This window comes from Laccaria bicolor, genomic scaffold (genome assembly GCF_000143565.1).
Source record: "Laccaria bicolor S238N-H82 LACBIscaffold_2 genomic scaffold, whole genome shotgun sequence".
In the NCBI taxonomy this organism is placed as follows: Eukaryota; Fungi; Basidiomycota; class Agaricomycetes; order Agaricales; family Hydnangiaceae; genus Laccaria; species Laccaria bicolor.
Window position 1 is genome coordinate 3,109,670 of NW_001889873.1, and position 25,837 is coordinate 3,135,506.

General features: G+C 47.7%; 11 protein-coding genes across 11 annotated transcripts; 5 read left to right on the forward strand and 6 right to left on the reverse strand.

Moving 5' to 3' along the window:
• Positions 1-355: 355 nt before the first annotated feature.
• On the forward strand, positions 356-5,991 carry LACBIDRAFT_322361 (uncharacterized protein; the record flags this gene model as incomplete). Its single annotated transcript, XM_001874932.1, has 15 exons — positions 356-677; positions 729-1,009; positions 1,095-1,289; positions 1,363-2,025; positions 2,074-2,127; positions 2,180-2,606; positions 2,685-2,985; positions 3,006-3,061; positions 3,147-3,476; positions 3,537-3,598; positions 3,623-4,825; positions 4,877-5,408; positions 5,460-5,581; positions 5,633-5,734; positions 5,785-5,991. The coding sequence occupies 15 exons, from the start codon at positions 356-358 to the stop codon at positions 5,989-5,991; spliced, it is 4,857 nt and encodes a 1,618-aa protein (XP_001874967.1).
• A 128-nt stretch (positions 5,992-6,119) lies between these two features.
• On the reverse strand, positions 6,120-7,053 carry LACBIDRAFT_306217 (uncharacterized protein; the record flags this gene model as incomplete). The annotated part of the gene is made up of 4 exons (XM_001875455.1): positions 6,120-6,257; positions 6,308-6,376; positions 6,431-6,743; positions 6,794-7,053. 4 exons carry the CDS (start codon positions 7,051-7,053, stop codon positions 6,120-6,122), a joined length of 780 nt encoding a protein of 259 aa, XP_001875490.1.
• A 45-nt stretch (positions 7,054-7,098) lies between these two features.
• On the forward strand, positions 7,099-8,058 carry LACBIDRAFT_244011 (vacuolar sorting protein DID4; the record flags this gene model as incomplete). Its single annotated transcript, XM_001874933.1, has 5 exons — positions 7,099-7,110; positions 7,167-7,331; positions 7,387-7,542; positions 7,592-7,804; positions 7,861-8,058. The coding sequence occupies 5 exons, from the start codon at positions 7,099-7,101 to the stop codon at positions 8,056-8,058; spliced, it is 744 nt and encodes a 247-aa protein (XP_001874968.1).
• Positions 8,059-8,120: 62 nt separating this feature from the next.
• Positions 8,121-10,880, reverse strand: LACBIDRAFT_306220 (uncharacterized protein; the record flags this gene model as incomplete). Its single annotated transcript, XM_001875456.1, has 12 exons — positions 8,121-8,213; positions 8,266-8,397; positions 8,447-8,548; positions 8,604-8,783; positions 8,831-9,001; positions 9,055-9,333; positions 9,389-9,544; positions 9,596-9,778; positions 9,829-10,034; positions 10,087-10,318; positions 10,379-10,504; positions 10,563-10,880. The coding sequence occupies 12 exons, from the start codon at positions 10,878-10,880 to the stop codon at positions 8,121-8,123; spliced, it is 2,178 nt and encodes a 725-aa protein (XP_001875491.1).
• Positions 10,881-10,958: 78 nt separating this feature from the next.
• Positions 10,959-11,519, forward strand: LACBIDRAFT_244798 (uncharacterized protein; the record flags this gene model as incomplete). The annotated part of the gene is made up of 4 exons (XM_001874934.1): positions 10,959-11,166; positions 11,215-11,252; positions 11,303-11,384; positions 11,440-11,519. 4 exons carry the CDS (start codon positions 10,959-10,961, stop codon positions 11,517-11,519), a joined length of 408 nt encoding a protein of 135 aa, XP_001874969.1.
• Positions 11,502-13,148, reverse strand: LACBIDRAFT_192482 (uncharacterized protein). Its single transcript, XM_001875457.1, has 6 exons — positions 13,106-13,148; positions 12,981-13,052; positions 12,867-12,929; positions 12,716-12,815; positions 12,009-12,666; positions 11,502-11,954 (listed from the first exon to the last, which is right to left on the reverse strand). The coding sequence occupies exons 1-6, from the start codon at positions 13,117-13,119 to the stop codon at positions 11,665-11,667; spliced, it is 1,197 nt and encodes a 398-aa protein (XP_001875492.1). The 5' UTR covers positions 13,120-13,148; the 3' UTR covers positions 11,502-11,664.
• Positions 13,149-13,155: 7 nt separating this feature from the next.
• Positions 13,156-14,571, reverse strand: LACBIDRAFT_171244 (uncharacterized protein; the record flags this gene model as incomplete). The annotated part of the gene is made up of 9 exons (XM_001875458.1): positions 13,156-13,318; positions 13,375-13,430; positions 13,486-13,584; positions 13,643-13,721; positions 13,768-13,842; positions 13,896-13,944; positions 14,000-14,070; positions 14,131-14,359; positions 14,413-14,571. The coding sequence occupies 9 exons, from the start codon at positions 14,569-14,571 to the stop codon at positions 13,221-13,223; spliced, it is 915 nt and encodes a 304-aa protein (XP_001875493.1). The 3' UTR covers positions 13,156-13,220.
• Positions 14,572-14,610: 39 nt separating this feature from the next.
• On the forward strand, positions 14,611-15,867 carry LACBIDRAFT_306224 (uncharacterized protein; the record flags this gene model as incomplete). The annotated part of the gene is made up of 3 exons (XM_001874935.1): positions 14,611-15,155; positions 15,203-15,692; positions 15,742-15,867. 3 exons carry the CDS (start codon positions 14,611-14,613, stop codon positions 15,865-15,867), a joined length of 1,161 nt encoding a protein of 386 aa, XP_001874970.1.
• A 66-nt stretch (positions 15,868-15,933) lies between these two features.
• LACBIDRAFT_244113 (uncharacterized protein) lies at positions 15,934-16,824 on the reverse strand (the record flags this gene model as incomplete). The annotated part of the gene is made up of 5 exons (XM_001875459.1): positions 15,934-16,035; positions 16,093-16,157; positions 16,212-16,338; positions 16,387-16,628; positions 16,686-16,824. The coding sequence occupies 5 exons, from the start codon at positions 16,822-16,824 to the stop codon at positions 15,934-15,936; spliced, it is 675 nt and encodes a 224-aa protein (XP_001875494.1).
• Positions 16,825-17,031: 207 nt separating this feature from the next.
• LACBIDRAFT_292380 (uncharacterized protein) lies at positions 17,032-18,510 on the forward strand (the record flags this gene model as incomplete). The annotated part of the gene is made up of 6 exons (XM_001874936.1): positions 17,032-17,148; positions 17,199-17,311; positions 17,359-17,534; positions 17,584-17,959; positions 18,008-18,118; positions 18,176-18,510. The coding sequence occupies 6 exons, from the start codon at positions 17,032-17,034 to the stop codon at positions 18,408-18,410; spliced, it is 1,128 nt and encodes a 375-aa protein (XP_001874971.1). The 3' UTR covers positions 18,411-18,510.
• Positions 18,511-19,405: 895 nt separating this feature from the next.
• LACBIDRAFT_230018 (uncharacterized protein) lies at positions 19,406-21,758 on the reverse strand (the record flags this gene model as incomplete). Its single annotated transcript, XM_001875460.1, has 11 exons — positions 19,406-19,558; positions 19,616-19,715; positions 19,784-19,874; positions 19,929-20,070; positions 20,121-20,402; positions 20,452-20,475; positions 20,534-20,584; positions 20,621-21,344; positions 21,400-21,444; positions 21,500-21,564; positions 21,606-21,758. The coding sequence occupies 11 exons, from the start codon at positions 21,756-21,758 to the stop codon at positions 19,406-19,408; spliced, it is 1,830 nt and encodes a 609-aa protein (XP_001875495.1).
• Between the last annotated feature and the right edge of the window lie 4,079 nt (positions 21,759-25,837).

Genomic DNA, 25,837 nt, shown 5'->3' on the forward strand with positions numbered 1-25,837 from the left:
GAATGAAGAACGGCAAAAGGTTGATAAGAAATCGTTGAGCAACGAACATTGGAATGGTTTCCAGATTATTATTGATCTTCGAGGCTCCTGCCAAACAATGGCTTCACTGTTACATCTTGGTTACATAACGGAGCGGCACATTCTTTGTTACATTCTCGAAGTTCTCAAGAAGATTATTTTCTCTTGTTAAATTTTTGTGGGCGTTGGTGAGCCAGGCGCAAGGTGACATTTGTTTGAGGATTGCGAAATATAACAAGCTGAGATTGTTTGAACCAGGGGCGACCAAACAACAACGACAACTCTCACTGACTTCTTGCTGGACAAGCGTTAACGTTGGCCCTTTTTTACGACAGGCATGGCGGAAAACATATACAGCAAAGGAACCAGAGTCTGGTTCGAGGATAAGGATCATGCCTGGATCTCTGCAGAGGTTCTCTCTGTCACCAAGGCTGCTGACGATACCATCAAGCTCGTCTTCGTTGACGAACGCGGAAAGGTCTTTTATCTCTTTTCTTGGTCCTCGTTCACTACTCACTCTTTTTGTCAGGAAATTGCCATCAATACCACCGGAAAAGAGATTAAAGATGGGAAGGAAGGCTTGCCACCTCTGCGAAATCCTCCTTTGCTGGAGACTGCAGATGATTTGGCAACACTCTCACATCTGAACGAACCTTCCGGTGCGTGCACCTCCTTCTTACATGCAACTTTGTAACGATGATTCCTCAAAGTCCTTCATACCATTCGCAATCGCTACGCCCAGCACAGTATCTATACATACAGTGGCATTGTACTGATTGCTGTCAACCCATTCCAACGCGTCACTCTTTATGGACCCGAGATCATCCAAGCGTACAGTGGGCGGAAGAGGGGGGAACTGGAGCCCCATTTATTTGCCATTGCGGAAGACGCTTATACTGCCATGCGAAAAGAGGGGATGGGCCAAACAATCATTGTATCGGGGGAGAGGTATTTCTATCAGCTCACTTTTCTTTTTCAACCGCACCTCACCGTTATACAGTGGGGCTGGTAAAACGGAGTCGGTCAGTTCAATTCACACCCGTACAGGTTGCCTGGCCTAATCATTTCCATCACAGGCCAAGTTCATTATGCGTTACCTTGCGTCCGTCAACCCACCCGACGTCAACGCGAAATCTAAAACGAAATTCTCATTGGACGACTCAAGCGAAATCGAACGGCAGATTTTGGCCACCAATCCCATTCTCGAGGCCTTTGGAAACGCCAAAACCACTCGCAATGACAACTCGTCTCGCTTTGGCAAGTATATCCAGGTAAAGAATTGCTCTTTCGTAAAATAATGTCAACTTCTAATTTGGTCATCAGATTCTTTTTGACGGTAAACAGGAAATTGTTGGTGCTAGAATCCGCACATACCTATTAGAACGCTCGCGGATCGTCTTTCAACCAGTCACCGAACGGAATTACCATATTTTTTACCAATTATGCGCCGGCGCTCCCTCAAAGGAAAGGAAGGATTTAGGACTAGACGGAGAGGTGACCAAATTCCATTTTCTGAAGCAAGGTGGCCCTTCCTCAACCCCAATTGCGGGCGTCGATGACGCGGAAGAATTTAGAGCTACTCAGCAAGCTCTTTCGACCGTCGGCATCAGTGTAGAGAAGCAGTGGGCCGTCTTCCGTCTTTTAGCCGCCTTGCTTCATCTTGGAAACGTGAAGATCACTCAGTTGCGAACAGATGCTTCCATGGACGACAATGACCCCGCACTCCTGCTAGCTACTCGATTCTTGGGAATTAACTTGGCGGAGTTCAAGAAATGGACGGTCAAGAAACAGATTGTAACCCGCTCGGAAAAGATTACTACCTCCTTAAATGCTGCACAGGCGACAGTGGTCAGGGACAGTGTCGCTAAATTCATCTATGCCTGTATGTTTGAATGGCTTGTGGCAATTGTGAACGAAAGTTTAGCGGGCGAGAATGGAGATGCGGCGGAGCGGGCTGAAATGTTCATCGGAGTTTTAGATATTTACGGGTTTGAGCACTTCCAAAAGGTTAGCATGCAATCGTGCATCGTATTTTGTTTCTCATCTCTTTCGCAGAATTCTTTTGAGCAATTCAGCATCAATTATGCCAATGAGAAATTACAGCAAGAGGTGGGCGCAAGTTCATACCTTATAACAAACTGTCTCCTGACATTTGTGCCAGTTTAATTCTCACGTCTTCAAGCTGGAACAGGAAGAATATGTCAAGGAAGAGATCAATTGGACTTTTATTGATTTTTCAGACAACCAACCCTGCATAGACGTTATCGAAGGAAAGCTTGGAGTTTTGGCCCTGTTGGATGAGGAGTCCCGCATGCCATCTGGCAGCGATCCTTCATTCCTTCAAAAACTCAACACGCAGATTTTGCCCAAACCCGAATTTAAAGCCGTCTTTAAGAAACCGCGCTTCGGGAATTCGGCTTTCACAATTGCCCACTATGCGCTTGATGTTACATACGAAGTTGATGGTTTTTTGGAGAAGAATCGAGATACTGTTCCAGACGAGCACATGACCCTGCTTGCCTCTACCAAAAATCCATTCCTCAAGGAGGTTCTCGATGCTGCTTTGAACTCTACAAAATCTGTGGAAGGTCCACCTCCTGGATCCCCTGCCTTTTCTGATTCGGGAAGCGGAGGATCTCGTCGATCATCCGTCATCCCCGATCCAGGTCGACAATCCTTTGTCACTCAATCTTCAAATTCGGGATCCTTAGCAGGTTCCTCCAAGCGGCTTGGCGCTACAGGGAAGAAACCGACTCAAGGATCAATTTTCAAGGCCTCGCTGATTACGTTGATGGAGACACTCAGCGTTACTAACGTTCATTATATCCGTTGCATCAAACCCAATGAACAGAAAAAACCCTGGGAGTTTCAACCTCAGCAGGTCTTGGGGCAGTTGCGGGCATGTGGTGTGCTCGAGACGATTCGTATTAGCTGTGCAGGTTATCCGACCCGTTGGACATATGAAGAGTTCGCTGAACGGTGAGCAGGTTTTTTTTAAGGATCGAGGCCCAACTTATGGTGCCTAAACAGCTACTACATGCTGGTGCCCTCTACTGATTGGCAACCGATGATTCAATCGATGGATCTTAATCGGCTATGCTCAACTATCCTTGCGAAGACTATCGCAGATCCAGACATGTACCAAAATGGCCTGACAAAGATTTTCTTCCGTGCTGGCATGTTGGCCGCGTTGGAATCCCTTCGCTCGGACCGACTTAATGCAATGGTCACTGTTGTTCAAAAGAATATGCGGAGAAGAATGGCCATGACGAAGTACAAGAAACTTCGCCAGGCCACCATCAAGATACAGACATGGTGGCGTGGTATTCTCGCGAGAAGATTCGTTGAAAGTATTCGGCGAGAAGCTTCGGCGGTTCGCTTGCAGACAATTATTAGACGCTTTATGCAACGAAAACGCTTCTTAGATATCATACATTCGATCACGCTCTTCCAAAGCCGTAAGTGGCTCGCACTCATGACACTTGAACAAAACTGATGGCTTTTGAAGGTGTGCGCAGTATGCAAGCACGACAACGTTTCCTCCAAGAAAAGACATCTCGCGCTGCTACTTTACTCCAAAGTCTCTTGCGTGGCGTGTAAGTAGCTTGATGAATCTCGATCGTGCGCATCTCTCATACTTCAGCTCAGAACCTCCCGTCGATGCTTCCGCTCCGATGTTCGCAATGTTATCTATATCCAGTCTTGTATACGCCGCCGCTTAGCTCGCAAAGAATTGAAGGCCTTGAAAGCAGAAGCTCGATCTGTCTCCAAGTTCAAAGAGATATCATATCGCTTAGAAAATAAGGTTGTCGAACTTACTCAAAGTTTGCAAGAACGGACCGCTGAGAGGAAGAAGCTTCAATTGCAACTCGCTGAGGTCGAGCAACAGCTACAGCAATGGATCAATCGTCACGAGGAATCTGATGCGCGGGCGAAACAGTTCCAAGCCGCTCTGCAAGCGACAGAGGCTGAGCTGGCACTTAGAGATGAGATACTTCAAGCGAAAGCGGACGCTGAGAAGAAATTGGAGGAGGCCATCGCAAGGACCACCGAGAAGGAAGAAATGATTCAAAAATTAACAGATGATATTATTCGCCAAGCGTCTCGACTGGAATCTCAACAAAGAACTATCGACGCTGCTCCCGTTCGGAATCAGGAAGACAACTCTGTTATTATGACGCTCAAGAACGAAGTCAGCAGTCTTCGCGAACAACTAAATAGGTCCAACGCTCTGAACGTCCTTACCAGGGGCTCCCGGGCTGACCCCCCACTTTCTCCAACATTCGCCCCAACTTTGCGGCTTGGTGACGTGAGTAATCAAGCGAACGGCCATCCAGTTGGCGGTGCCCCAGCTCGCGGACATCAACGAAGACACAGCTCTGCAGGCGTTTTCTCGCTCGCTCCGCAAGATCACCGCACATCCACCGATGAAATTATGATTGACGTCAAAAAGGATCATGCAATGAACCCGCGAGCAGTTTCTGTCGCCTTCAATGGCGAAGATAACTATCTTCGACTCCGCAGCTCCAACGGACTGCCAGATATACGTGATTCTGATGATCCTGCAGAAGAGAAGATCAGACTAATGCAGGATGTGAAGCGGTTGGACGAAGACGTCCTTGATGGGCTCATTCGCGGACTTAAGATTCCCGCGCCCAGTCTGAACAATCCATCGGCCGTCAAGGAGATTCTGTTCCCTGCCAACTTGATCAGTCTTGTGACTAATGAGATGTGGAAATACGGCCTCATTCCGGAAAGCGAGAGATTCCTAGCAAATGTGATGCAATCGATCCAGGCTCATGTCATGGTTTGTGGATGTTTCTGTTTCTCCCTCAAATACATCTCATCATTTTGGTAGTCGTTTACCGGAGAAGACGCCATCATTCCAGGCATTTTTTGGCTCTCCAATGTTCACGAGATGCTATCGTTTATTTGTGTTGCAGAAAGTGATATGCTGCAAGGTATCGGTCCAGGAGAAGAGAACGCGGTCCGACCATTCGACTGGAATGATTACGAACGATTGGTATCTGTAGTCAAGCATGATCTTGACAGCCTGGAATACAACATCTATCATACCTGGATGCTGGAAACGAAGAAGAAACTGTCCAAGATGGTGATTCCTGCATTGGTTGAAAGTCAATCATTGCCGGGATTTACGACAAACGATGGCGGCGGACGCTTGTTCAATCGTCTCCTCCACTCCAACGCACAACCAGCTTTCAGCATGGACGACATTCTCAATTTGTTGAACAAAGTTTGGAAGAGCTTGAAGAGCTACTACATGGAGGAGATTGTAGTGCAGCAGGTCGTCACCGAGCTTCTCAAACTCATTGGTGTCACAAGCTTCAATGATCTTCTAATGAGACGGAATTTCTCATCATGGAAACGAGGTGAGCCACTCAAAAGTTGTGCCATCACTTTGTAAACAAGCTGTTTCTTAGCGATGCAAATTCAGTACAATATTACCCGCATAGAAGAGTGGTGTAAATCACACGACATGCCGGAAGGTACACTCCAACTGGAGCACTTGATGCAGGCCACCAAATTGCTCCAGCTGAAAAAGGTGACTCACTTCAGCTGCGATTATAGAGCTGCTTGCTGACTTTGTGTCAAGGCTACTGCAGCTGACATAGAAATCATTTATGATGTTTGCTGGATGCTGAGTCCAATGCAGATACAACGAATGTGCACAAACTACTATGTTGCGGACTATGAGGTCGGTTCTCTCGATGTCACTTTGCCGTCCTCTCCCTAACGCCTGTTCAGAATCCCATATCACCCGAAATTCTACGTGTCGTGGCATCACGTGTTCAAGCTAATGACCGAAATGACCACCTGCTTCTTTCACCAGAGACGGAAGAGGTGGGCCCTTATGAACTACCGCTCCCCCGAGAAGTATCGGGACTGGAGACGTACGTACCTGCATATCTTAATGTTTCTCACTTGAGACGCTTGGCAGCGTTAGTTGCATAGCTTCCGCACTCTTGCTTTCTTCATGCCTTTGTTTTTTCTTCTTTCGTCTTACATAGTTTTTTTAACCTGCATTGTTGGATTGTGTAGCCTTAATTGCAATGCTGTATTCAAAGGTTTCTCGGTAATAATCATGACATATTCGTATGCGCACATCCCGGGCGAATCAAGAGAGTGCATGGGTCTTCTACCTGCTCGGCCAACAGTTGATCCTTGCGCAAAACGACATGCCCCTGCTCGTCATCTACCAATTTGCACAAGTCGATTGGCTAACGCGAGAGTTGAATGAGTTTGGGAGACGAGCAACATGGACACTCACAGTGGAATCAGAGAATGAGAAATGAAGTTGGGTTGCAATGAGATCCAGGACTTTACCAGCAATCAAAGTCTGAAATGGCCCAGTCGTCTCATGAAGACTGACGAGGAGCTCGATGAGACACACCTTGCGAAACCAAAACACCTTGTCAGTGTGAGCGACCTTGATGTGTAAACGCTGGTCGGAAGGAACGGAAACGGACTTGTCTCTAGGATCACCGGGCAGAGCGCGACGGCGCAACTTGATCAACTCGACTTTGTGAAGTTGAGCAAGCTTGGCAGGGTTTGTGGAGATTTTTGTGCGAAGAGTCTGTCGTTTACTTGTCCCCGATGGCTGGGGGAAATGCTTCGCAAAAATAGCCCTTGCGTTTTCGCTTCTAAGTGGCTCGATGACGGGTTGCACATGAGGCGAACAAGTATGTGAATCTGGATAACGATGGCTATGAACAGTCAAGAGGCGTAAAAAGATAAAAGTGTGGAAGAGATTCACTCTGGGCAGAAGGCCTGGAGACACTGGAGACATGTTTGGGAGAGACTAGGCTTATTGCAAGATTCGACGATACATCGTTGGAGCCGATCAGTGCTGAGGGGTGGCTTCAAGTCGTTGGGGACGATGAGAGGACATGAATGACGGTCTGGGGCGCTGTGGAACCTACAGAAATGTTTGTTACAATTGCAGACGATGGGAAGAAAGTCGAGGTCGTTGCATGAGGGCAGTGAGCAGTGAGCGCCGATTTGAAGGAGGTCCATACAAAAAGGGCACCGCAGCAACCTGCAGCAACTCTTCCTTATCCAATGAATATCATCGTGCGTCTTCGTCGTTCATTTCAACTGTCCTCGTCCTTTACCTATCTTCTCTTCAGGAAACTCTATTCGGTCGCACCGTTACGCCTGCTGAGCGTTTGCGTCAGCACCAGCGATCTCTCACAAAGGCACAACGGGAACTTGACCGCGAGCGTGCCAAACTCGAGCAGAGCGAGAAGAAGCTCATCATGGACATTAAAAAGAGTGCTAAAGCTGGCCAACTCGTCAGTCTTCTCATCTACGGCCACCACACGGCACCATGTCTTGACAGTCCTCCAGAACGCCTGCAAGGTCATGGCAAAAGATCTAGTCAGAACACGGAGATATGTCCAAAAGTTCTATCAAATGCGCACTCAGCTGCAGGCAGTCGGGCTGCGCATACAGACGCTGAGGAGCAATCAACAGATGGCAGACGCTATGCGTGGCGCAACACGCGTGCGTGCCCCTCTTTTAAGCTCACGGCTACTCATCTATACATCTATAGGCCATGGCTTCGATGAACCGAGGCCTCAATCTCCCTGCCATTCAACGGATTATGAATGAGTTTGAAAAGGAAAGTTCAATGATGGACATGAAAGAAGAAATGATGTCAGATGCTGTTGACGACGTTATGGACGAGGAGGATGAGGAGGAGGAGGAAGGCGACAAAATCTTGAAAGAGGTTTTAGACGAAATCGGCGTCAACTTATCACAGCAAGTGAGTCCGCTGCATACGCTCTAGAGCAAGCACACCTCTAATGAATCCTCCACCAGCTCACAGACGCTCCGACCGGAATCGCCACAACATCCTCCCCACTAGCAAACCGCCAGCCCATTGCGCTTGGTGACTCAAACCCATCAGCTCATCCTCATAGTGCAGACACAACAAGCAGCGGAGATACCCTGGGCGCAGGCGGCATGTCGGACGAAGATGCTCTTCAGGCAAGACTCGATGCATTGCGACGAAGTTGATCTTCAGTAAATTTGACCTCTATGCACGTCTGCTGAATGGGCCCCAGGCAAGGTCACTGATTTTACAATTTTAGACTCGCAATCGTCTTTGCTTCTTGTGTGCTCAGTTTCCATGATATGCCAGAACCATTATAAAACTCGTCCACATCCTCCTCCTGTGACGCGTATCATCAACGTTAATCCCTCGGTAAATTTCATGAAACGTACACTATCCAAATTGAGTAGAGTAGATATTTGCTGCAAGCGCAAAAACTTTTCCCTAACGTCACCAAAAGCAATTTGAGAGGCAAGATAAGTCGTGATTCCTCGCAGGTCTCGGTCGAAACGGATTGCCCCAAGCTATTAACCAATAAGTGTGGGTCTTTCTTTGACACAGGCGGACACACACCTCCGTGAACCTCAGACCCAACACAAATTTTTCCCATGGTCGAAGAAGGACCTCTAAAGCCAGGCCAAAGAACATGCGATAATTACCATCAGAAAACGTATCCTAAAAAAAAACTCAATGACACCCCACAGCCGCCATAAAATCAGATGAAAGGCACCTTGTAACCATCAACCAAACTCTCCCATACTTTGACAAAGCGTTTGCGTGTTAGATCCTGATAGTCTGCTGTGGAATACCCATCGTCGTCCAAAACATACGAAATATCTTTGTAGATATCAGGGACAAGGTTTCGCAGCTTTGGCCGAATGAGTTGGTTGAAGAGTTGCTCAACTCCAACCTAAAATAAGTCAACGGCAATGTCCAAATTAAGCAGAAAGAACTGACTCTAAGAGTGGACCGAAAGCGAGACACAAGAGTCGAGAATGAAGAAATATGACCTTTTACAAGTGTCTGTTCTTTATCTCTAAAATGCTGCGGGATTGAAGAGCTTTCACTGAGATCTCGGATCAGGCGTTCTAGATGGGACGCTGACAAGTCAAGATCGTTCAAAAGCGTCTGCAACGACCCGTCAGCTGATCCAAAGTGAAGTTTGATCAACGGCAACTGACTATGAACGCGATGCGATTTTCCCTTTCCACCCTATCTGGACGAACGTTGGAATTACCTGATCCAGGATTTCGATAAATCTCATCAAGCCTCTTTTTAATGACGCCAATATAATCTTGATCGATGGTATCCCTCAGCTGTTCGAGCGTGCGTTCCACGCTGGTGAGAGAGCCAGTGGTGAGAAGGCGTGAGGTCACGGATTTCAAAATATAAAAGACGTCGTCAGGCGTAGTGGTGGTGATTGGCGACTGTGATAAATCTGTAGAGGATAGTCGATGCGCCTGTTCCAAGGACCAACAGTGAGTTACTCTTTTCCCATTTCGAAACAAAAAACACCTTGTCGATGATTGTCCGAGTGTACCAAATTTCAAGAGGGATGTAATATGCGGTAACAAGGTCTTCGAAGACACCATTTGAGGACGTGTCATCAACCAAACGAGTTTCAGAAAGATGCTGGGAAGTCAAGTTTTCCGGTTCTTCTGTAGATTCCTTCTGTAGGTGAGAGAGCGTTTAATCAAAGTGACAAAAGAGGAAGTGTATTACCTTGAGAGCCTCGGACAAGAATTTCTTAAACAGATTCCAGCGACTCATCATCCCTGCTATCTCGGACAAGACTTTGTCGATGTCTCTTGGATCGATCACTGCCTCATCAGCCACCATAGTTTGCTGCCTTCGGATACCTGAAGAGAACATGGGTATGGGGGGGTTATTGATCACTTCAGCCAGCTTTGGCATGTAAGAAATGGGTGCCACTGATATTGGTGTTCGTCGCGTACCTTTCGTTTCATAGACCTATCCTCCTCCCACCCATCTCTCAAGCTCTTCGTCACTCTATCACACTCTTCCAGCAGACGTTGCACCACAATCTCCATCTTCCCTGAACCATAATACTTTTCTACAACCGGTTGATGTTGATCCACAATCATAGCAATGCTTTCAAATAACGCTGTCAAAGCTGTAATGTAGTAGAGGGGCGATGAGGCTGTTTAACCTCAGTCAGTCAAGGGATTTTCAAAAGACAGCATATGCCCCACTCTTTGCTGACGCGGGGGCTCGGACACGAACGAGGTCAACGACAAATGCAGCGTACGCATCGAGACCCTCCGTCTCCCAGCCAATGGCTGGAAATAACTTGAAGAAGCGACTGGTCGCTGTAGAATCTCGAGACCGTGATGCTTGCTCAAAGTTTTGTCGGAAGATGACCAGAAGCTTTTCCCTTGCAGCTTGCAACGTTTGCACTGGAGGTAAATGGCTCTCTGAAGTGGGCTAAATCGAAGAAATCCTTATTGTCCATCTGGAAATGCAATAAATGGATATCATACGCACAACAGCTGTTTCCGCGAAAGGACCAGAGATGACCTCAAGGGGCAGCGACATGGCTCTAGCGCAGTGTCTTGCAGCTGACTCCCAATCTCGACTGTCGATAGACGCCTGTAGCGACGCGAGAGACGACTGTGGGGGGTCATGGCATGAAGAGAATGATTGAAGAATATAAAGGAACATACTTTACCTTGAGATCCATGACCTGTCCAACACGGTCTGCTGCCTCTCGGACGCGTCCCATTTCCTCATCAAGACACCGTACGCGACTACCCACTCTTTCAGCAGTTTTCGCTGTGTTGGAAACTTTTTGTGATAAAAAGGAGGCTTCTAGCCGACATTCGTCGAGCTGAGGGAGCAGCGAACGTAAACGGTTCAAGGAAGCAACGATGGGGTCTCTGGCGTCGAGCAAGTCGGACAAAGCATTGGAGAGCTCTGCCTCTTCGGACTGAAATGCGGAAAGAGCTGATAGGATTTCTGGAAGAGTAGTCAAGGACCTGGGATCCATTGGATGGGATATGTCCACGGAATGGGATGTGGAGGTTGTCTGCATCGTCACCGACAGTGACAAACAATGTCGATCGACATGGACGTCCTTACCAACGTCGCACGACCAAAGACTTCAGCGACGCTCACTGTGCGCATCATCAAATCTTTCAAATTTCGCACCGAACGTAGCCTCGTCCTGCACAACGTCGATCTCACCACCACCACCACCGCTCAACTAAAGGACATTGTTCACAAATCAATACTCGACAAGGCAGGCTGGAAGCCATACAGAAATGTCCTTCTTGGTCTGTTATCCTTCTTCCCTCCCAGCACCTTCGCTAACACTCTTTTAGATACTCTGAAACTGTACACCAATGCTCACGGCGCAAAAGTCACCTTCATTCATTTTGCTCTTCGCCCAATCTGACCCTTTGAGCGCAGACATCTAATCTTATCATCAATCTGGACCATGATGATTGGATATTAAACAACGACGACGCGTTATTGGCAGATCTCGGCTTTGGTATGTCGTTGATACATCTTTCAACTTTGCGTATACGGTGACATTGACCATATAGAAAATGAGACTGAAATCAGCTTTTTCAATCGTCAGGATTATGAGGACTTCAAGCTAAACCCAGAAGTAAATGTTCTTTGATTGTGTACTATCCACCTCTAATGCAACATCAGACTAGCTGGGATTGTTAGAAGATGTCTGCTGGAAGAGTGTAGGTATTAATGACAAGTGTATCGGAGTAGCCACATAACAATCTATAAACGTCTCAACGTCTCAAGTCCTCTCATTACTGGTTGGCACATTGCACCCGTGGTTCATCATGATCTTCGTCCATCGCATCGTCACGGACGCCAGCTCTTGACCTGGTATCAGCATCGTCCATCGAAACTTCCTCGAGAATGATGTTCTTGTCAAACTTTTCCACAGGTGCCCGTGGTGGCAGTGCCCGCTCGAGAAGTGGAATAGCAGACGGTTCGATGACGTCGGGGAATTTAACGTTGAGTTTGACATAGAGATCTCCAGGCTCATGATGCCGTTGCGAAGGCATGCCTTGCCCATGTATCACCTTGACCTCGCCTGAATACGATGGAATGAGCGTAAGCAATGCACGAGACATGGACAGACTCCTACCATGCTTTACAACCTCCCCTGGTTCGATTTTTACCATCAAAGCCCGGTCGTCCAGGTGTCTGATGGCAAAGTGGCCGCCTGCGAGCGCCGTCAACAAGTCCACCTCGACTTCTATAATCAAATCGTTTTCTTGTCTGCGGAAACGGCTATGGTTTTTCTCCTCGATTACGATAACAACATCCCCTGGTTCCGCCGTTGGGGACTGATCGCTTTCTCCTCTGAATTGAATAGTTTGACCACCCTTCATACCCTTGTCGATGTGAACCTCCAAAAACTTTTTATCGGGGAGAACCTTTTTCCCTTTGCAAGTCGTACACCGATCTTTGAGATTGATAGTTTCGCCGGTCCCACCGCAATCATCACAAGGTGACTGTATCTGTTGAATCATCGGGCCCATCTGACGCAGCGTTACCCTGGTACCACGACCGCTGCAACCGTGACATTGTCGCACAGCACCCTCTTTCCCGCCCTTTCCTTTGCATTTTGTACAGATAACGTTGCGTGTCAATGCGAGCTTTGTTGTTTTGCCTTTGTAGAGGTCCTCGAGGGTGACGTGTACACGATGAACGAGATCTTTTGTTTTCCGAGGCCCTTGTGAACGGCCACCTCCGCCACCGAAGAATCCGCCACCCCCTCCAAAGAGCTGACTGAACAAATCCTAAAAGCGGGGATTAAGGATAATGATAGGAGATTGAGAGAAGACGTACTTGAGGATCCATGCCACCCAAGCCACCCTGTTCAGATAATCCTGCTTCACCTCGTGCATCGTATACGCTGCGCTTATCCGGATCTGATAGAACCTCGTATCTGTGAATAAATTGAGAAAGGCGTTGGCTGATGATGAGGAAACAGACGGACGCATGGGTGACTTCTTTGAACAACTCTGGGTCGCCACCTTTGTCGGGATGCAATCTCAAAGCCCTGGGAGTAAAAGATGAGAAGAAGGTAAGGAAAGAAATGGAACTGAGATACTTTTTACGGTAGGCTTTTTTGAGATCTGATTCCGAGGCAGTGGGCGGGACCTCGAGAAGATCGTAGTATTTTCTGTAGTGACGCAGGTGAGTGTTTTTTTGTTTCAATGAGAAGACGATACAAACGTTTCTCTGACCATTGTGAGTAGTAGTTTGAGCAAGAGTTCCGCTGAGTTCAGGTGAAATTAAAAGTAAAATAAAAAAAAGCTGTGCACATTTCCAGATCCTTCTACAATGTTTACTAAATCGGGACATTCTCCGCAACATCCTTGTAAACGTCAAATCGACGTTGGGTCCCAACTGGTATACCTCGCCTCGTTTCTTCAAATACTCCAGTATCTGTTCCCGCCTTTCTTTAGATGTTCGCTTTTCCTTTTTTTCTCTTTCGCACATACCGATATTTGCATAAATTATCTCCTCGTCTTCTCCAGCAGTTGCCACTACTTTTCCCCTTGAAAAAAATAGAAACTCTAATAAGTGTCATTGAGATACAGACATTCACCCACATGGGATCCACGACCATTGAGTGCCCCCATGCATGGTATCCAGCGCTCAGGTCTCGGGCAGGACTGCACATGGACATAAACACTTGATTATCCACCGCTCTACCGTCTGTAGTGTCAGAGATTCAAAAATATCACGCATAAATACTACGTGACGCACCTGCTGCGCTGGAGCAGCTCCCAATGAAGCGGTCCCGTCGTGAGATTGAAAGCACCGGGGTAAATCAGCATCTGGCAACCTTGACAAACTCAGTTCCTTCAATCAATCCCTCAACGGATGCCCACCTTGGCGTGCAGCTATCATCGCCAACTCGGGAAATCGAATGTCATAGCATATCCCCAGCCCAATACGCGCGAATTCTGTGGTATACGATAGCTCGGGGATAGCCCCCAAACGCAGTCAATCAGCGTACCAGTATCAAATGAGCTCAGGTTTGCTCCTCCTGTTAGAGTTTCGCTTTCCTACCAGAAACGACTATCAATAGCGCGTCGAAAGCGTTACGACCAAGATAAATACCTTGAACTTGATTTTTCCTGGAATATCGATGTCAAACAGATGGATTTTTCGATGGATGGCAACAAGATCGCCTATGTGATAAAGTCCGTAAGTATGGTAAACATTGTACCATCTAATATATGCAAAATTACCTTTCGGGTTATAGACCGTGCAAGTATTGTACACCTTGTTGCTTGTCAGATCCCGCTCTGGAATCGACCCTCCGATTAACCACGTTCCGGTTTCCTTGGCTGCTGAAGACAACATTTGAACGCTTTCGCTTTTGCTTTCTGGTACGCTGTACGGTTTGCCAGGGTAATATCCTATATTCTCTGCATACACTGGGAAATGAACGTGCCCATAGGGAGAGTTGAAGCATTCCTGCATAATGATCATTGTTTCGAGACGATCCTCAAAGATGATCTGGCACGGACGGGTAGCACGACGAGGTCAGGTTTTTTGTCAACGCTTGCTGCCTTGAGGATCATTTCTCGAGCATGCTTCAAATTGTCTGCTTTATTGGGACTGATATTCCCTAGTTGAATTAAAGCCAAAGTGAATGGTTTGAGCGGGATGTGTTGGCGAAGAGACATTGGTACAGATGATTGTGAACAAGGTTTGTTGCAGTAAATATGCCTCTTCTCGTACTTTACAATCCAGTTTGCGGAGACAAAACTGCAAAATCGTTTGTTGAGGGATATGTCCTTCCCCTTCTTCGTCACCACTCCAAGCAAGTCGCCCACGTCGTCGAAACGACCTCAGTGGGCCACGCAGCCGTTGCAGTGGCAGAGTTTTGCGCCACAAACTTGGACGCACCCATCACCGTCCTCGTTGCCTCAGGAGACGGTACTCTGCATGAAATAATCAACGCCCGGACTCTTCCTAAGATCCACCTTGTATTGGTCCCCTGTGGAACCGCAAATGCTTTGTACTCGTCCCTTTTTCCTCCCCACCTTCCGATTGACGAGATGAACTATCGATTGCAATCCCTGCTCTCATATATCGAAGGAGGTGCTACGCTTCCATTGTCAATGGCAGTTACAGTCATGTCGGCGCCAGTAAACAAGGCGCAACCTGACGTGATTGCGGTGGCTGCCGTCGTTGTTTCCACCTCATTGCACGCATCCATCCTACGTGATTCGGAGTGCTTGAGGGAGGAATATCCAGGGATCCAAAGGTAGGGGTGACCCTTTATCTAAAAAATCTTCGTCTTTATCATCATAGGTTCAAAGTGGCCGCACAGAAAAACAGCACAAGGTGGTATGACGGCCATGTGAAGCTCTTTCCCTCGTCATCGACGGGTGTCATTCAAATATATGACCTCGCAACGCAGTCTTTTATCGTCCATCCTGGTTCAACGGTGGACGATCCGAATGTGAACGTCGACGGTCCATTTTCCTATTTTCTTTCAACTGTCAATGTAGACCGCCTTGAGCCATCTTTTAGAATCACCCCTCTCGCGAGATCGATTCCATCGTCAGGAAATACTTGCGAGATTGTTATCGTTCGTCCCTTGCGAGACCCTGCAATCTCGCGGGATAGCCCAGAAGAACGGACTGCGTTTGCTCAAAAGCTGTGGACAATTTTGGGTGAGGCATATAAAGATGGATCACACATCAATTTGAGATACGACCATTATGGAGAGGTGGGAACAGAAGGGAATGGACCGGCGGTTGTTGAATATGTACGATGTGGGGGTTGGGAGTGGATTCCCGTAGGTCACCTTGCTCAATTCCTTCACAAAAATCTCAATGTTTGAATAGGATGAAGTTGATGAGGGTGCCCATCTTATTTGTTCAGACGGTGCCATTTGGAATCTCCTGCCAGGCGGACGAGCGGTTTGCTCCGCTACAACTCAAGATGGCGCTGGATTTGCAATCTACGGTTGAAATCTATGATTCAGTACTCCTAGTGATGGAATCCATGGGATATATACGAAGTGTTACGTTAGGGAATCAGATGGCGACCTTTGTAGAATATTTACCCCCAGAGAAAATGTCCTCGACGACGTCTCCAACTAACTTGTACACAGAATCCACCGAACCAGAGCTGTTCACCTATAGGTCCAAAGATGGTCAGAGACGGACCGATGATGCTTGTAACCGGAAGCGAACCTCTGCTACCTTTCCCAGAGAAGCATAATGTTCGATTACGGGCATCGTGTCAGATTTATAGGTGCCTCAATAAACATGAATTGAACAGAGGACATGGTGGAAACAAGAGTCGGACTTACGGAAACGTTTCTTGATACTCTCCACGTTGTCATCCTCTCGACCGCTAGTTTTTCCTCGCTCAAGCAGTCGATCGAGCATGACCTGCTCCGTGGTAGAAAAATAAATGACGAGGGTAGAAAGGCACACCTGAGAGTAATTGAGGATGGATGCGGAGGACAAGATAGAAGGGATTACCGTCTCATCGAACTTGAGAGCCTGATCCATTTTGCGGGGGAAGCCATCGATAAGGAAACGGCCTCTGTCCTCAGACCAGCCATCCCCAGTCTTGCCCTCTCTCATGGCAGCAGCCATGGCGTGTTCCAGCAGTTTGATTGTGACTTCCATAGGCACGATGGTTCCTTCACGGATACAGGTTTGAATCAACGTTCCATATTGAGAACCCTCGCGATTTTGCTCTGCGCGAAGAAGATCACCAGCTATATGGGGCGATGTTTGAGGAAAAAAAGAATGGAAAAATTGGTCGAGGGGCATACCCGACAGATGACAAAAATGAAAGTCTTTCACAAGACGGGCACATTGCGTTCCCTTACCGGCACCAGGCCCACCAAGAACAAAGATAACGGTGACCTTTTCGTTGTCGAAAGCTGGGGTGATGTCGACGATGCCAGGCATCAAGTCTGTTTATGGCGCGGTGGAAGAAGAGGATGATCTGCTTGTCTTGGCTGGCTAGAGGCAGGGTTGGAGAGCTCCCTTTTCTTGACGACGGCGAAGAAGACGGCGAAGGAGGAAATGGAGAGTGCGACGAGAAGCCAAGGGTTTGGCGCTCCTTTTGAAGGTGGCATAAGTACGGTAAAAGTAAACAACAAGGCCGCCTACAGCATGGACATCAACTTTCCTCATCCAACTCAAATTTTCTCTCTTCGCGCTTGTCGCAACGACGATGCCGTAGACCTCCTCGCTATCGGCGGCGAACACTCCGTCGACGTCTTGCTCGTGGTGCGCGCACCTCCAATCTCTCTCCTTTATATCCCCTCATACACCCCCAGTCCGACACACAGTGCTCTTGTATCGCATCCTTTCATATAGGTTCACGCGTCACTGCACTTGCATGGTCATCTGCCACTGTTTCTCCCACTTCCGGTGACGATTGGCTTCTGGAGTGAGCCTTTTACCCGTCTTCGTTGTCCTCATCATTCAATAGACTAGGCTGGCCGCTGCTGGCGACGATTATGGCCTCCATCTCTTGACGAAATCACCGTCTGTTGAGGAGTACATCTTTCCTTTTGGTGGTGGGCTCAGTGGTCACCATGGCAGGGTCAACGACATAACCTTTTGTGGTGGCTGGAGCGAGGACAGTGTGCGTTATGTTGCTACAGTTTCTGGTAAGCTTCAATATTTTTTGCCTGAGACTGCCCTCAGCACCCATGCTAGATGATAAAATGCTAATGGTTTGGGATCTTCGTCCGAACGTTGACATTTCTTCTAGTGTTCCAACTAGATCGGACATGCATGACAGTCCGTCTCCCTCCCCAAGACCACAGCCAACTGCATATGTCATACCCTTTTCCCATCCACTGACTACCATCAGTTCCCATCCATCCACTAGCAAAGAGTTTCTTGTATCTGATTGCCGAGGCTCAATCTTCTTGACGGACTGGCGTTCTGATCCTGAAGATAACAAACAAGCCAACCTGCGTCACTCGAGCCTTGTGGAATTGGTAGAACCATATGCCTTATCAGCTTCCTGTATGGGCAACACTTCTCGTTGGTCTGCCTCCGCAGCCTGGCGCACCGACACCGTTGACATGTAGGTCGTTCGATCATTCCAATCACTAGTTTTGACACACCTTTTGAGAATCGGGAGTGTTTATGGACCAAAATTCTCTATCTGGGATATATCCAGACTTAGGGGAGGAAAACCGCTCATTACCGGTACGAGTTTTTTCGAGGGCGGACAACATTTTCGGTATGTGGTACAACTGAACTCACCGAAATGAACCCTTTTTTATTTATCTTTGCATAGCTGGTGTCACACATATCCTGAATATTTTGCAATATCGACTCAATCACCAAGCAAAGGTGCCATCATTCAAGTCTATAATATTAATTTCATTCAAGCGCAACCAACGGTTTTCAATCTTCGGCCACGGCCCCATTTTTTGCGAGACTTTGATTTTCTTGCTATGCGCGGTATCCCACGCATTGCAGCGGCGGTAGGTCAGACCGTCATGATATTTCCTATCGGTATAGATTCTTGAGAAGAAAAGTGCATCATCTTTGATCTACATTGAGCAGTGGCTACAATTGCATACATTCTTTTGTTATACGTATCGGCTATAAACTAAGCATGAATGATGGAGTGTAGGTCACCAGTCAGACCTCTCGAGGTCAGTAATTTGATGGATGATAGAGCTGCAGTAGAATACATTGTTGATAATTGAAAAAATGGAGGCCAGGGTTTGGGCAGGATAGAGAGTTCAATGCCCGTAGTTGGGGTGTGAAGCGGGATGTGGCATGTGGTGATGGTACGTTAGTTGACTGTGATGTGAATTGCTCTGGTGATTCTGATTCTGATGTTGGGCGGGCGGATGATGTTGGTGATGTTCCACGTATTGTTGCATTGTGCGTGTATCGCTAGTACCAACGGTGGCCACTATGGCATTGGTTTCGCCATTGTCCCCGAAACCGAGTTCTATAAACATATTCTTCCAGTAGTGTGCGTCGAGTTCGGAAGCGTGGTGCACTGTTCCAGGGGGATATCCCCCGTGGTACTGAACCGGCCCATTATTTAGATGGTTGTTGTTTCCGATAGAGTTCCTTCCGGAAAGATCAGGTCCTTCATGCATGTTAATTTGTGGGTGTGCAGGAAGATGAGGTGATGCGGGGAAGTGGAAGGACTGTTCATGTGCTCGCTGTGTTTGATGTGGATATATTTGAGGGGGAGAGCCATGTATTGATCCATTCATTGAAGGTGCACCTACGACAGTAATACGTTTATGGAATAAATGATCTGTATCGGCGGTAGTAAATGGAATAGAGGAGGCATTCCCACCTTGTAGCCGAGGGTCAATTGGCATGCCGTCGTGCCGCTCTCGTTCATCATGATTTCGTCGGCCCTTGAAGGTATCATTTTCCACTAGACTGCGGAGGAATCGTGCGTGGTAGGCAGCGGACGTAGATGGTGGGTAAATATCAGAGTATGAGTCCGCTGTTGCGGCAATTAAATCGTGAATGTCCTTCGCAGTGCTCGCGTTCAGTTGTGAATAGGTATTTGAAGTCCGTAGAAGCTGCAGAACATCGTGATAAATGAACGAGATTGCTGACGCCTTTCAATATTGTACAGTACCTTCAGTAGAAAAACGGCAGAATAAGCCGTCATTACAGTGATTGTGTCCTGCCCATATCGCTGTGAACCAGAATTAAGTCATGCAGATGTTTATGTGCGCGACAGAAAATCGCTTACCAGCATACTCAGCTTGACGAAGTCGTTTGAAACTATCTTCAGTGAATCCAATGCGCTTGTACAACAGATCGATAAAACCCCCAAACTGGGACTTTGGCGACTTCCCTGTCAGACACGGGGTCAAATAGGGGGAGGGGGGGGGGAGAGGGGGTAGAACGCACAGGCAACATGGATGCGTGGATGCCGAAACTATTCAAAAACAGCCGAACATATAGTCGGAAAAGGGCAAGGAAAGAAGTGTGGAAGCTTTCCCCGCCGGCTGTGTGGAGGGCCAGAGTTAAAGAAGCAGCTGGTGGTAGAGGAGAAGAGCTACCTCGTTCCATTTCTGTCCGCCAGGTCTCGTCCCATTGATTTAATTTGTCATTGCAGTTGCGAAGGACTACCTCGTAATTGATGTCAGTGTTCACACCAGATGCCGCACTCCTTGAGGTAGAAAAGATATCAGTCGTTTCCGCCTGGCGCCACATGTCAGCTTTGCTTAGCTGTGTATGTAAATCAGACTGACTGCAATGCGCCGTAAGGAAACAAAGGCAGCAATGATAACATCCTCAGGTCGGATGTTCTTGCCACCATTACCCATGTGCCAGGTATTAGAATGCTTGATAAGATCGTCCTCTGGGAGCATCCAGTGTCTGCCAGTTTGGGTGCTCAGACTTCGATCGTGAACAAAGAGAACAAGATATGTTCGCTCGCGGTTACGACGCTCAAGGCGTTGCAATTGTGTTTCACTGGGAGCGGGGTGAGCAACATATCGATTCAAGCCGAGTTCAACAGCCATGCGACAGGCCTATATGAAGGTTAGTAGAGAAACGAACAGCGAATATGAGTGCACTGACATAGCCAATATATGTCCAAGTTCTCTGAGCCAAGGAGAGCGTTAAGAGTTTTCCGTGAGATGTGTGTATAGACGAAACTCACATTGTCGTCAGGATCTTTCCAGTAAGTAAGGCAGGCGAATGCTTGCACGACCTCGACCCGCTTCCATGCCTCAGCAAACGCCCGGACGGCGAATTCGTTGGCAAGTTTCTGACATGGTTTAAAACTATCAGCTTTAAAAAATTTGCACGCTGCCATGAGAAGGGTTGTGAAAAGAAAGGGACACTTTGAGCGGACATAAGGGACGGTGTGCAGGGCGGGGTCGAAGAGATTGATGAAGGGATTGAGACGTAGATATATGCAATCAAACAAGGTTTCTGCATCCTTCTCAGTCAAAATGCCTGCTGTTATAGGATCACTGAGGCCGCCTGGGCAAGGGGCGAGCTGTATTTGGGGAGGGGTGAATGAGCTACCACGATTGGGAGTGACAGGAACGGCTGCAGGGGCCTCTTCTGGGTTTGGATTCAAGATCGTCCTGAAAAAAGAATTCCGACGATTTTCCCGCCTGATGAGCTTCGCGGGAAAAAAATCTTCTTCGTTCCGATCGGGATCCTCTTCGTCATCATCCACGTCCATGCTGCGTGATCCTTTGCTTGACGATGCATAAGCATCGCCATTTTGGTATGTCGGAACGGTGAGGGGGGGGAGCTCATTTGTGGGAAAATGTGTATTCGGAGGACCATAGCTAGGTTCAGATCGGGGGCCTGGGTAAGATATTTCTTGAGGAGGGGGAACTCGGATGTCGGAAGATTGGTAGGGAGATGCCAATGCAGAGTCTGCTGACGGAGATTTCAGCTTTGCTGAGTGAAGGCCCTTCTCAAGCCGACGAAGGACCTTGGAAGCCTCGGACAACCTATCGAAACGATTAGCAGATGTGCCTCAAACTATCCATTGGCAAGAATACATACTTTGAACCAGGCTTTCGACCTCGACGATGTTTCTCGAACACGCATCTAAGAGACATACGAGATGAGTGAAAGGCAGGAGAAGGCATTGACAACGACAAACTCTGCATTCGCACGCTTACAACGCTGGCAAGATTTCTGGCCATCCTCAGCGCCGACGCATTTCATCTTGATTAAAATGACGCTTAATAAGTAACGGAAGCATAAACTGTGTGGCTTGCCTTTGCAGCACGACAAACTGTACAAGCGCGGGCACCACGAACTACAGGTGGTTTTGGGCTGCATGGGAGGAAATAAGGGTGATGAAAGGAGAGAACCAAGAAAGGCGCACGTAGATTTGGAGTCTGAATCGATTTGAGCATCCATGGTTGGGTCCGGTTTTCAATGATTTGGATGGGTGACGGTGATCAAAAAAAAGTGGTGAGAGTCGCCGGAGTGTGAGAGTGGAATGGCAGAGAAAGACGAAGGAGAAGCGGAAAGAAGCTTGGATGAGGTTGAGAACGATGAGCGGGGGGGAGAGGAGGACGTCAAGAACGTCGAGCGCAGTGGTGGTGGTGGTAGTGGCAGTGGTGGCGGGGTTGGACCTGGTTGAACCATGCTGATGAGACTGCATTTCCGGTAACTAGATATTATATATTAGATAATAACATAACTCATTAGAGCTCATTAGATAACTCTGTGGAACCCTTGGATAACTCACTACCCTACTTGGATTACGATCAATAGTAGGACTCGTAACAACTTGGCAGTTCAACAATCAATAGGTAATTTGTAGACAATTGAGTCGACTTTTTTTTAACTGCGCTTGAATCTCTTGGAGAACTCAGAACACCCTCTGCCCCGCTGACCGGCTTGTTCACCGACCGGCTACCCAAATTTAAGTCACGTGTCCCATTCATGAGCCCAGGTCACGTCGTCACGCTCCGACCTCCTGGGCTCGGAGTCGCTCTGTCAATGTATCATGGTCAGAATCATCATAAAAGGAGGTCAGTTTGTTGTTGCTCTCTTATTCTTTTCCAACTTACCCAGTTGCAGTGGTTCCCTTTCAATCCTTGCTCCATTCTAAAAGTTCTCAGAACACCGAGGACGAGGTTCTCAAGGCTGCCATCGCAAAGTATGGTGCCCTCTTCTTTCTTTTATCCATCTTTTCTTCTGAAAACACGTAAGTAATCAGGGCCCGAATTTCGTCTCTTCTTGTCAGGAAGACGCCAAAACAATGCAAAGCTCGCTGGTATGAGTGGCTGGATCCCTCCATCAAGAAGACCGAATGGTCCAAGGTTTGCATCTACCTCTTTTCCATTTCTCTGCTCTATTTGACCTCGTTTCAGACAGAAGACGAAAAGCTTTTGCATCTAGCAAAGCTGATGCCACACAATGGCGTACAATGGCGCCAATCGTTGGCAGAACTGCTATCCAATGCTTGGAACGCTATCAAAAGCTTCTGGATGAGGCCCAATCCAAGGATAATGAGGAATTGGGCTTGACCGGTCCCTCCGGCGATGCTAGCCCCAGCGCTGACGATATTCGTAGGCTACGGCCAGGTGAAATAGACCCAGATCCAGAGACGAAACCAGCTCGCCCTGATCCCATTGACATGGATGAAGATGGTTTGTCGTACCTCACTCTTTACTTAACAACTCTGATGCGTACATATCCAGAGAAGGAGATGTTATCAGAAGCTAGAGCCAGGCTTGCAAATACACAGGGAAAGAAGGCAAAACGAAAGGCACGGGAAAGGCAGCTCGAAGAGGCAAGGCGTTTAGCAGTTTTGCAAAAGAAGCGAGAGTTAAAAGCTGCGGGAATCATGTACGCAAGCCTTTTCTCCTCCTCCTCCTCATCACTTTAACCATACTCTCACCAGAATGCGCCACAAGACAGCGAAAAGGGATGGACGTACGTTCTAGTCTACTTCTCCCGAGTGACTACGAGGGCCTCAATGCTGCTAGAATGGCGAGGACACCGAGAACCGAACCTCAGCGTGAGTGCCTTTGGAAGCGAAACGCACGCTTCGACATTCACTTAACTATTGCTAACAGAGGACAATGTCATGATGGAGGCCAGAAATCTGCGTAATATGACTATCGCTCAAACACCTTTGTTGGGTGATGAAAATACGCCCATACATGTTGGACTTGGAGGCGGGACAGGTTTTGAAGGCGCAACACCCCGCCATCAGGTGGCTTTCACACCCAATCCCCTTGCCACGCCACTACAGGACAACGCTGACCCCTCTGCTTTTGGACCTCGTACTGTGAGCGGATCAGGGGCGCTGTCTACACCTTTGCGTGATAATCTCTCTATCAACCCAGGAGATTATTCGATATCTGGTGATACACCTCGTGACCAACGTCTTCGGATAACGTCCGCTAAACGTGTACTCAAGGCTGGTTTTTTAAGTCTTCCAAAGCCGGAAAATAATTTCGAGTTGGTTGTTCCTGACGACGAAGTGGATTAGACTGAAATGGCCCCGTTGCATGACGAAGATGCAGCTGAGCGAGATGCGATCGCGACGTGATCGAGAAGAGCAAGAAAGAAAGGCGTTGGCGCGACGGTCCCAGGTGGTTCAGCTCAACCTTCCTAGGCCAGCCAACGTCGACGTCGCACCGTTGCTCCAGCGGCTAAATAAGGGAGAGGACGACGCCGACTATACTCAAGTGCAGCATCTCATCAATGCTGAACTCGTTCAACTCATGCACCATGACGCGATTGCGCATCCGATACCTGGGACAACAACACCGGGTGCAACACAGACTACGTACGAAATTCCTGCCGATGAAGACATTGAAGCAGCAAAAATGGCAATACATTTGGAACTTGCTTCAGCTGTTGGTTTTCCTAACGCCAACGCTGATCGACTGCGCGAAGGCCTTCTCGTCCTTTCCAAGGCAGAAACGGTCGACGAAGAAGTGTCCTGGGCGCACCGTCGCCAACAGCTAGCATATGATGCAGCAATAAAAACATGGACTGATACAACCACAATGTCGCTGGAAGCCCATGTTTGAAGGCTACTCTTTTCTCACGAATGAAAGTCGTGATGCTATGACCAAGCTGCTAGCAAAGCAACAAAACTGGAGAAAAGGCTCGGGGTGATGTTGGGTGGTTATCAAGCGCGCGCGCATGCGCTTGCTAAACATATTACAGACGCTTTCGGAAAGCTACGAAATGCACAAGTTGATTTTGAGTTTTTTTCCCGAGTACGTATCAATGAATCGGCGATTGGGGAAGCCTCCTAACCAGCCGTCGTTCCGGGGTTTTCAAAAAAAACGAGCTACATTTCTAGATGTTATTTGACCTGCAAAATATAAAGTTTAGATTACAAATACAATCAATGAATCAGATCACTTTCCGCCGAAAACCTTAATTCTTAAAAAGGAGCGTCATCACGTGATGACGGCCCAACAAGCACCCAAACACGTATCGCGTGAAGTCTTAAGTACCTGAGTACATCCTCTGTAAAATAAGTGGTTGCTTTGGCACTGATATATTTCTAAGATGAAGAATATTTATAAGGGAATACAGTAACTACTACATATTGGCAATACAAAATATCTATCTGTAATACCTATGCCACTAGAACAACATTTCTTAACAGCGGAGGTAGTTGGCCACATACCAGTTGCAACTTGGATCCCCTAGCTTCTCAGCCCCACCATTTCCCACCTGGAAGGGTGTCATCCCATGCCATGCCAAGTGAATCACGTTGTGGTTGCTTAGATATCTCCTGTGCTTCTTTGGAATTCACTTGTCCTGTATTTGTCCTGTATATGTTTGTTGTTGGTGACTGACTTGTGTAGATGGGGCTGTGTCCAAGTCCTGTCGTGCACATTGGGTGGCCGATTGCTTTTCTTCACTGCTGGCAGCTTTTATCATCCATGGACCACAGTGTGGTTGAGCACTCGTCGTTGGACTCATCGTTTCACACCCTCACTGGATGTGGTTTGCATAGTTGGGACGGTGTTTCTGTACCTACGTTGGGATAATTTTCAGTTTCAGAAGCTGTCAGGTTGGACTTGAGATGGGTTGACAGGTGGGAGATTCTGAGAGGGAAGGTATACGGCGTGGTATGGTTGTTGGTTTGTGAGCGATGAGTGTCACTTCGGCATCGTTCCCACAGGTCATGTGAGGTATGATCATTTCGAGAATTAAAGTTTTTGGCAGAATCTCAAAAGTGCAATGAATCATTGATCCAATCATTTATTTTAAAGAACGCAACTCTTATTTTTTTGAACCCCTCCACAACGGCTGGCACTTTACAACTGTAAACAACATAGCCACCAAGGGTCCACTGCCGGGGTATGTCTGCTTTGGGACAAATGAGCAATATCCTGTCGAGAATCACTGTACAGTCATCCACTGGCTAATGTTACGTAATCACTCAATGTTACACTTCGACAGTTTTTGTACTCTCCTGTGTGAATAGGTGCAGCTATTGACCTGATTT

Coding starts and splice junctions, on each gene's coding strand:
- LACBIDRAFT_192482 (XM_001875457.1), bottom strand. Junction 12,816..12,866: donor TTCAAAGAAGTCACCCATGC/GTCCGTCTGTTT, acceptor ATTTATTCACAG/ATACGAGGTTCTATCAGATC. Junction 11,955..12,008: donor AGGGGAGGTTGTAAAGCATG/GTAGGAGTCTGT, acceptor CATCGTATTCAG/GCGAGGTCAAGGTGATACAT.